Genomic DNA, 10,946 nt, shown 5'->3' with positions numbered 1-10,946 from the left:
CACACATCTTTTACATCGGAATTTAGAATTCGAGTTGAGCAATTAGATTCTAAGGTCAAGAACGCTTCTAAATTCGCGGAATTATCGCCATTCGTTTTTTGTTTCGCTTTCTCGTTATCTTTATTGTTTTTCGAATCGTCGCGTTTCTTAAAACAATTTCGAGCGATGTGACCTTTCTTACTACAATAATGGCAAGTGAAATCTTTGAATTTCTTACTTTTACCTGACGCCCTTTCGTTACCTCGATGTTTTTGCAACGCATTCTCTCGGGTGGCTGTGTTTCCATCCTGTACCTTGATTGTCGCTAACGCGTTGGTGGCTTCGTCCATGGCGGTGAGTCGATTCTCTTCTTTTATTAGACGTTCGGTAAGGACATCTTTCCTCTGATCCCGTTCCTGAACGCTATCCCAGGCAGTCACCAGCGCGTTGAATTTTGACGGGAGGCTCCCCAGAATCTTGGCGATGATCGTGACCTCAGACATCTCCTCTCCGACGTCCTTCAGTTGTCGTGCCATATTTTCGATCTTGGCAACGTGCTGCGCAACGGAGTCGGTGGCCGCCATTTTGTACTCGTGAAATTTGGTCATGAGCGTGAGCTTGTTGGAAGCACTTTTCTGTTCATGTATGGTGCTAAGTTTTGACCACATTTCGGCAGCTGTTTCACAAGTAATGAGATATTCGAGTTGTGAATACTCCATAGACGACGATAGGATGCACATGGCCTTCGCATTCTTCGTGCACCATGCCGTAAACGTGTTGTCTGTTGGCTCGGGTTTTACTATCGTACCTTCTGTGATTTCGAGAAGGCCGCTTGCGACGAGAACAGTCCGGAGCTGGAATTTCCACAGCTGGAAATTCGATCCATCGAATTTCGTGATGTTTCGTAGGTCGATGTTATCGGACATCTCGGACAGAGCACTTGATTCAGAGCGCGAGAACACGTCAGAGAGCAACGGACGCTGATCTTCCTCGTCTTGTTCAGGGACGATGCTCAGGGAGACGGCGACTTCGCTTCAGCTCTTCACAAGACAGGTATGACTTCCTCAGTTCGCTTTTTAGACCGTTCAGTGGCGTTATCCTGGGCCCATAACCTGTTGAGGAACCGCAGGTCGGAATGCAGTATGAACGGGTCTTCTTTGCAAACGATAATTTTTATTAAATCACGCTCGACAATTATTGTGTGTGCTCTGCGTCGCGTACAATGTGTTTCTGAGGATCGACGCAATCGAGAGTATCGAGAGCGCGGCGCTGGGTAGCCGGAAGAGGCACGCCGCCTGGTGTCGGCTAGTGACCGAATGTGTATGCGCCACACGTGGAAGTGCGGCGTCTAAACGCTGGTTACAATCTACCGCGCGCGCAACATAAACTCAGTATAAGAGGTAGAAAACGCGAAAAACAAAAATAATCTGGATTCATCTTGGGAAAGATGCATTATCCTAACACCCCCCCCTAATTGGACCCCAAGCTATCGATCAAGCCTACTTAGAACTTGATCCGTTCACTCGTTATCGAGATCTCAACATCTCGGGTACTCGCAACCCGTCGCGTCGCGTAAGAGAGTCACGGTCGGTCTCGCTCCGCGTGTACTTGGCGCGAGACGCTACCGTGTCTCTTGATATATTTTATGAAAGTTTTATTAGTCTATCAGTATATAGTAAAATAAATATTTTAAATAAAAATATTTTTCTCTTTATATAAAGCCCTTTTATAAATGATATCTTTAAGATAAGATATCTCAAAGATTAGATAATGATATAACAAATTTTTCATTGTATAGGTATAGATTTTAATCAAATAAAAGAGATGTATTCTTTGTTTGCGAAAAAAGCTAACGTACCTATATATGTTTATTATTTTCTGTGGTCGTGAAATAATTCAATAACAAGTATAATAATAACAGTCCTATAATTTCATGAATGCAGTGTTAATATTGTATTTAGCAACGTCTGATGCTTATGATATTTGTAATTATTGATCAACCTACATGATCGAGTACATTTATGCATCTTGAATAAATCCATGACGCTAATACTAATCTGTGTTTATTTAATATATAATGTAATTATGTTAAAATACTTAAAAATTAATTATTAAAAAAGTTCTAAAATGTAAAAGTATATTGGAACAATGAAATAAAATAATTACATTTACATATTTATAGTTATTTTTATAAATTAGTTTAATATTTACTGTAATAAAATAATTAATATTGGATTTTTTTTTACTGTAATTTAACGGACATGTATGAGAGGTATATGGTATGCAACACTAATTTATCAAAATCAAAATAATGTAAGAAATAGATAATATAATGTAAACACACAAAGTGAGCTTAAATGTACTCCTCTTTAAAACCACGCTCTTAAAAAGGCTCAAGACAGATGAGTTCGTAAATGCTTTGAGAAATGCCATAGAAATAAAAAAGCGTAAAAGAGAGCAATGCGACACTTGAAAGAATGCAAAATACATCAAAGGATATAAAAAACGCGACAAAAGACATGTGACACTTTTGCAGTTTTACTCGACAAACGACGGCATGTATAAGAAAACCTTTATTAGGAGTATAAATAGCTCTCTAAAGCAAACCCTTGAGACTAACAGGATACGTAACAGGATACACTGCTCTTCAAATTTACAAGAAAATTTAATTTTATTATCTAATATCTTTTATAATTTTTGACAACTAAAACAACTTATCGTGAAATAAAGGGTCAAATCGCGCGTGGAAGAATAGGACATTGATGCCATCAAATTAGAATTTTTTACTTAATAAAAGGAGAAAGAAAACATTAAAGAATTGATAATTCTAATTATTTTATATTTTAATAATCTCTCTCTCTCTCTCTCTCTCTCTCTCTCATAATATATAGATAAATATTTTTTTTCTTCTCTCTCCTCTTTCTATTTTTTCCTTGCGATTTGTTTTTGATCGATGACATATAATATGTGAAGGCAGCAACTTATCCTACATATAACATATTTTATTTAAAACTGATCGACCGCGAGCGATTAATGACGTCACTTCGGCAAATCGAGCAATTACACGATTCTTATTTATGAATCATCTCATGACAAATCGACCAATAACACGATTCTTATATGAAATAATCAAAGTAAAAAAAAGAAAGATAGAAAGTCAATAAGTAATAAAATACAAATCATTATAAAAAAATTTCGTAATCAAAAAATTATATATTCCCGCAAAATTTTACCCCTGTTTCATATACAATTCTTTAAGATTCGGTCAATTATTTTCTTAAAAAATAGGAAAAATTTCTGATACCAGTTTCCCAAAAAATTGGTAACGAAAAATTATACACTTTATAGCAACCTCTTGGAAATTCTGCCCCTACTTCATATACAATTCTTTTTCTTCATACCTCGGTCGAAAGTACGTACTTTCGTCCCTAATAGCAGGGACGAAATTTTAACATTTACTCCCTGTGAGAAGTACACGCGCGCCCTCTATAACCTTAAACCATAACGCCCTTTAACCTTAAAAATAGTCATCAATATTGTTCTGTCGTCAGTTAATTTAATATTAAAATATTATTAAAGTCAATTCAATAATCTAGCAAAAATGAACAATATGTCATCTGATGAATCCGTAGACGAGGAAGAAGTTATACGAAATTTCGATGCAGAAGCGCGATTAATAATAAATACAGATACGTTGCCAAAGAAGTCTGTTGATCGATACAATCTATTTTTGATAGAATGGAATTAATTTATTTTTACAAAATATGACAAGACTTGACTCTTCGAATGTATTTGATGCCTGCCCCCACGACCAGCAGCACTCGCTTCGCTCGTGCCGCAAATGTCGGGGGCAGGCATCAAAAACATGCTTATTAACATTTAAAGTTAAAAAAAGTAAAATTAATAACGTACTTTCGACCGGCTATGAAGAAAAATCGTATACACTATAACGCGGGCCAAAAGTTGAATTTTCGGCCCTTGTAGTGTAATATACTATTAAATTCGGTCAATTATTTCCCGAAAAATTGGAAAAATTAGAAAAACACCTGTTTCCATAAAATCGAAAATTTCGGTACCAGCTTCTAAAAAGATCGGTAACGAAAAATTATACATTTTACAGCACTCCCCGGAAAATTCTACCCCTGTTTCATATATAATTCTTTGAGGTTCAATCGATTATTTTTCGAAAAGTTAAAAAAATTAAAAAAATCGGTTTCCAGAAAATCGGTAACAAAAAACTATACACTTTATGGCACTCCCCGGGAAATTCTACCCCTGTTTCATATACAATTCTTTGAAATTTGGTCGATTATTTCCCGAAAAATTAGAAGAATTAGAAAAATCGGTTTCCAGAAAATCGGTAACGAAAAACTATACATTTTATGGCACTCCCCGGGAAATTCTACCCCTATTTCATGTACCCTTCATAAAAATTCGGTCCACTAAGTAGTTCGCGCTCAGACAGACAGACAGACGTCCGGTACTTATATATATGTTACGGGCAAAGTCCGCATGGTGTGCAGTGTCGGCATTGCCCGGGCAATGTCAGCATTGTACAACGCGACTGGGCAAAGTAGTTTATTAGCGGACATTGCCCGGTTTGATGTGGGCAAAGTTAACACTGCCCATCCAGCGATGGCAATGTCAGCAACGATTATCACATTGCGGAACTTTGCTCGGTTCTAAGTGGGCAATGTCGACAATGCTAAATCTCCCGTGGGCTAAGCTGCGCTAAATGTCCGTCTATTAGCGCAGCTTAGTCCACAGAGATTTAGCATTGTCGACATTGCCCACGGAGTCCGTAGTAGTCTAGGTTTCCTAATTTTTGGGGCAGTATTTATGTAATAAAATTATTTGGTGCAATTTAACAGTATTTATTAGAATATAGATCATGATACAATAGTATATCATCCCGCGCTCACGCCAGTGTCGCCAACTGATACGCGGGGACTGAGAGCCACTCGAGAGTCGGGCGGTGGGGATACGCACACGAAAAAGAAGCACGTCGCACGTGTGCGTAGTGCGTATCCCCCACCGCCCGACTCTCGAGTGGCTCTCAGTCCCCGCGGATCAAGGCTGGCGAATTGGCGTGAGCGCGGGATGATGTACTATTGTATCATACGATTTACGTTAATGTACGAGACTCGTAGCAGTGGAAAATTGTCGAATATTTTACGCAAACTGTACCTTGTCTTTGAAGTTTTGAGCAAATTGTGTTCATTACTTGTGTGTCATGTCAGTCATGTGTGATACGGACTTAGAAAGAGATCAAATGCGTCAAAAGTTCGAAAGAAAAGTTAAAATCTTTAAAGCTACTGTGTAAATTCTTTTTTAATAAAAAATGCAAACGCATATGAAGATTTAATTTCTGCGGTAGAAGAAGCAAAGGTGAGGACCAAAAAGACACACCACCGATTACAGACGTCTAAAAGATACGATGTGTTATCTATAGGTGAATCTAAGGAACTTATTCAACCTTTGTTAAAAAACGAGAAGGAGATTAAGTATTACACACATAATGAACAAGTTTTTGATATTATTCCATGCGGCACATCTGGAAACCGGACATGGCGGAAAACATAAATTAGAAAAGAATATTAAAACGAAATACGTAAATATAACGAGAGAGGTAATTCATATTTACCTTGAGCTTTGTCTCATCTGTAAAAAGAAGAAAGCTCACCCCAAAAAAGGTGTTGTAGTTAAGCCTTTGATATTCAAAGAAATCAATCACCGAGCACAAGTAGACCTGATCGATATGCAAACAAGCCAGGATGGAGAATATAAATTCATTTTAAATTATCAAGAACACTTAACCAAATTGTGTATCTTCGCCCGCTAAAGACCAAGACTGCTGCAGAAGTCGCTTATAATCTTGTAGACATATTTTGCGTTATCGGTGCTCCATCCGTCTTACAATTAGACAACGGAAGAGAATTTTGTAACAGCGTTATAGAGGAATTAAAAAATATGTGGCCTGATCTTAAAATAGTGCACGGCAAACCAAGACATTCTCAGAGCCAGGGTAGCGTTGAACGTGCGAACCGAGATGTACAGGATATACTCGTCGCCTGGATGGAGGACAACAATTTGTCTAAATGGAGTGAAGGATTACGTTTTCTGCCAATGGAAGAAAAATACTAGTTGGCATTCTGCAATCAAACAAACACCCTATGAAGCAATGTTTGGAAGAAAGGCTCACGTTGGTCTTCAATCATCCCAATTACCGTCGTCGGTAATAAATGATATAGTAACAGAAGAAGAATTAGAACACATAATTGATTCAACTGAAGTACATAATGACAACGGATCATCTGAGAACACCAACAATACACTCATTGCTGAAGAAGTTCGCGAAAACATTAATTGTCCTGAAAATGTAAATTCTGCATCGATTGTCGTAACATGTTCTGTTTGTGAGAAAGGAGATGGTGATATATATCACTGCATAGAATGCAAGGCGTCTGTTCATAATTTTTGCGGCGAATCACAAGCAGAAGCTTCTATTATTTTATGTCGGAATTGCATAGTCAAACGCGATCTCATTTCTAACAAAATTAAAGCGATAGATGGTATTCAAAAGCAAGCCAAAAAAATGTTACGTCTAAGTGAAAAAAATTTCCACCTGCTGAAGTTGGTACGTCCGTAACTATTCCATTGCCAAGTGTTGATCGCAATAAAGGTGATCCGAGAAATATTATAGGCGTCATATTAGAAGTGACAGAAGATGGATTTTATAAGATTGGCACCAAGAGCGGCATTTTATCTTCTCTTTATTCTCGAAATCAGTTCGGTATTTGTAACGAAATCTTTCTAACTTCAGCAGATGTGCCACTGTGTGAGATGTCACTACGTAGTATGAATGCTGATCAATCAGCGTTTGGATCTCAGGGCCATATTAAATGTAGCTGCAAAATTAAATGCACAACAAAACCGTTGTAAGTGTAAAAAGCAGGCATTTTAATGTAATTCGAAAATGTCACAACTCATTGCCATGTCAAAATAAGTAATAATCTAAAGGTACACGAAATTTTTTATGTACACTTTATGTAGTTTTTTACTGTTTATTTTTTAAGTGTACTTGTAATACAAATGCGTTGCAATATTTTTGTTTTATTTTGTGATTTAAATTAATAATTAGGTTTAGTTTGTATTGTGCCAAAGTTTTATAAATCTAAAGGTACACGAAATTTTTTATGTACACTTTATGTAGTTTTTTTACTGTTTATTTTTTAAACGTACTTGTAATACGAAAATGCGTTGCAATATTTTTATTTTGTGATTTAAATTAAGAATTGAAAGGGTTAGTTTGTATTGTGCCAAAGTTTTGACTCGCACGTGCGAACGTGCTTCTTTTTCGTGTGCGTATCCCCACCGCCCGACTCTCGAGTGGCTCTCAGTCCCCGCGGATCAGTTGGCGACACTGGCGTGAGCGCGGGATGATATACTATTGTATCATGATCTATATTCTAATAAATACTGTTAAATTGCACCAAATAATTTTATTACATAAATATCTGCCCCAAAAATTAGGAAACCTAGACTACTACGGACTCCGTGGGCAATGTCGACAATGCTAAATCTCTGTGGACTAAGCTGCGCTAAATAGACGGACATTTAGCGCAGCTTAGCCCACGGAGATTTAGCATTGTCGACATTGCCCACTTAGAACCGAGCAAAGTCCGCAATGTGATAATCGTTGCTGACATTGCCATCGCTGGATGGGCAGTGTTAACTTTGCCCACATCAAACCGGGCAATGTCCGCTAATAAACTACTTTGCCCAATCGCGTTGTACAATGCTGACATTGCCCGGGCAATGCCGACACTGCACACCATGCGGACTTTGCCCGTAACATATATAAAAGATATTGTTTTTACATACAACAAACAGATACACACACATGATATGCAGTTGGGGACAGAAAGGTTGTTCGGTTGCGTTTCGGAACGCATTCCATTTGGAAGTGGATGAGCACTAATGCACACAGCTTGCGTAGTGATTCATTATAAGAGCAGACAAACAATAAGATGTCAAATATATTAAAATGTTAAAAGAATTGGTGATTGCTGACATGGTAACTGGATATTAAATATGAATAGGATGCGTTCCGAAACTCAACAAGACAACCTTTAATTCTGTCCACAATTATACACTTGCACGCATATTAGACTGTCACATTATATTACATTATCAAAATATAGACTTTATTATATTATATTGTATTATTTTAGCTTGTTTAATATAACTACATGATTATCTTATCATTATGCTTGCATACATTTTCGTTTGATCATTTTAATGGTAACTTTTCCAGTATTTAAAGAAAAGGTAATGTAATTTTTAAACTATTAAAGTTTGTATGGAAGATAACAAATAATTTAATAAAAAAAGAAAACAAAAATATTAATAAGGACAATATTTATTATTGTATTTATACATTAATAAAAGAACAAGTATTTTTGTTTTATACATAAACGATTTTTTTAATTATATGTATAATGTTAACAATATTGCTTATATATATTATTTTAAAATTTTTCTATATAAAGAAAAGCAAAAATGTTTTCTAAATATTATTTGTATCTTTTATCATAATGCATATTAGGAATAATAGATATGGTTGTCGAATCTAAAGACATTGGGTTATTTCTAGATAGTCTAATGTTTGATCAATACTGTGGTTATTCTATTGTAACGGTTATTTCTATCTATCTCTTTTTCCAATTTAGTTTTTCAAAAATAATTTTTCTTTTTAAAAATATTTTACTTAAGAGGATCCTGGAGCGACGGCAATGATCGATATTTATAGGTGTATGATTTTCTTCGAATTGGCTTTACAGATTTAAAATCCCTTTAACACGTTTAACGTACATATACAGAAATGATGGGTGGAGTGGTAAATTAAAGACTAAAAACTTAAAAAAATTAAAAAAAATTATATTTGATACTACTTGGTGTACCTAATCTTTTGTACCCAGAGTTGTCACTTCATGGAAACTTTTGTTTTAATATTCGAATTATATAGCTTACGTGTACAAATCGAAAGTACCCCATTAATTGGACTAAATCAAAGAACAACGTTGAATCATTGAAACTAACAATATAAGAAATATTTTCACTGATCGCAGATTTTATGCATGCGTACACACACGCAGTATACATGACGTTGCAATCTGACAAGGACAGATATCTCGTAGGATCTCGTTGGATAAGGACAGAATGATCAAAATAATCGATATTTTTAATTCTGCTTAGATGAGGGCGCTTTCCCGTCGGAGTTTGGCCGTAACTCCAGAATCCCTTTAAATTGCATATTATATATCCAACGATAAGTATAATAGAAACGTTTAGTGACTTTTAAAACGTTATACATTATTAGATCGTAATCACGAACTATCGATAATCTGGCCATTGTGCTCCGAAAGATGACGAAAGGGGTGAATGGAAGATGGAAAGGAACGAACCTGATCATAATGGGTGATTGTTTTTGGGGCGTCTGCGCCTGTGATAGTGCGAGAGAGCTGGAACCAGAAGGCGGGTTGTCGAGCGACCAGCCAGCCTTCCAAGCGACCGTCGACCGACCGACCAACCAGGAGGAGGCGCGGAAGCCCTCGGGATGTCAGTCGTCTCCGAGCCGCCGCGCGGTTGAGATGCGAGCCCTCGTGTTTCGCGAGTTGCGTCGGCACCAGACCTCGTGTGTCATCTTCATCCCTAGCTCAAACTACCCCCGTTGATCGGCAATCGCCGATACGAGAGCTCTTGCGCGATCAGCGCGGTGCCCGCGATTCTTCTCTGCCGTATACTGCCGCCGTACCGGAAGCGGTGATGCGCACGTGAGTTATTCTCCTCGGGTTCGCCTCATCCTCTCAGTGTCTATCGAACAATCGCGCGGTCGTGATCGTGATAGAGTACCGACGGTATATTGAGACAGAAGACAGGGTCAGTTTCCTCGGTGTTACACAATTTGCCGATTGTCTCTCTGTTTTTATACTATTGCCGATTGCGCATTTTAACTTGTCAGAATTTCGTGAGATTATGGCGCCCGATTCTTGCGATTGGGTGCTCCCGATGAATAGCCGAAGATCCTCCGGAGAGGAAAATCGACTTCGAGGTATATCTGAGCAGCTCTTAACTTTTATATAACCGCGATATTATCTCGTAAATTTATTCGCAATTATTTATTTTTTGTCCCAGCGGAAGGTATGTTCCGGGACTGTTTACGTTTTTTGAAATGTACAGTCCTGGAATATAACGCTATATATGTAATCAGATTCAAAAAACTGTCTCGAAAATTGCCGTAGGACATCAATTTTTTCCAGGACAGTCCTGGAAACTGCCAAATGTCCCGGAACATACTTCCGGACTTACATATATATATATATAATATATATAATATATATATATATATATATATATATATATATATATATTATATATTATATATATATATATATATATATATATATATATATATATATGATAGTCCCATGTCATCTTTATTATGGCAACACTCATGGCCTTGCGGTATTACACACAAACATTTAGCTTCTTTTTAGTGTACCACTAGTTGAAGATTAAAGTTATAAATCTTATAAAGCGGCTGAGAAAATGCTGTAGAAAAATTCAAGATCATTCTCCGTGCTTGTTCCTTATTTCGCTCTTGTTATAAAGGCTTGGGAAGATACTGTGTTTTAGTTTGGAGATAAGCGGCGCTTGTAGATTTTTAAAAATCAATTTTAATCACAAATTAATATAAATCTTTAATAGTTAGGTAATAAAAAAACAAATGTAAAACACTTATTCATTCATATTTGTCGCACGTGCGCATAGACGCCATCTTGAAACGTGTACGAATTGTATGCACAATGTATCTAATGGCATATTTTTCTATATTTTTGTTCTTTTATTGGTAGACAATCTTGAAATTTACTTCTTTTTATGCAATTTTATTATATATTAACAAT

At 36.8% G+C, this 10,946-nt stretch overlaps 1 protein-coding gene across 1 annotated transcript; it reads left to right on the top strand.

Annotated features, from left to right (window-relative positions):
- Nucleotides 1-5,221: 5,221 nt before the first annotated feature.
- On the top strand, nucleotides 5,222-6,123 carry LOC143894204 (KRAB-A domain-containing protein 2-like). Its single transcript, XM_077400340.1, is given in 4 exon segments — nucleotides 5,222-5,296; nucleotides 5,299-5,520; nucleotides 5,522-5,798; nucleotides 5,801-6,123. Coding segments are annotated over 4 exon segments (897 nt in total).
- The last annotated feature ends 4,823 nt before the right edge of the window (nucleotides 6,124-10,946 follow it).

Source organism: Temnothorax americanus, unplaced genomic scaffold (assembly GCF_048541705.1).
Source record: "Temnothorax americanus isolate GAGA-0224 unplaced genomic scaffold, ASM4854170v1 Scaffold131, whole genome shotgun sequence".
Classification (NCBI taxonomy): Eukaryota; Metazoa; Arthropoda; class Insecta; order Hymenoptera; family Formicidae; genus Temnothorax; species Temnothorax americanus.
Note: the sequence above shows the minus strand (reverse complement) of the source record. Positions and strands in the feature narration are given on the sequence as shown.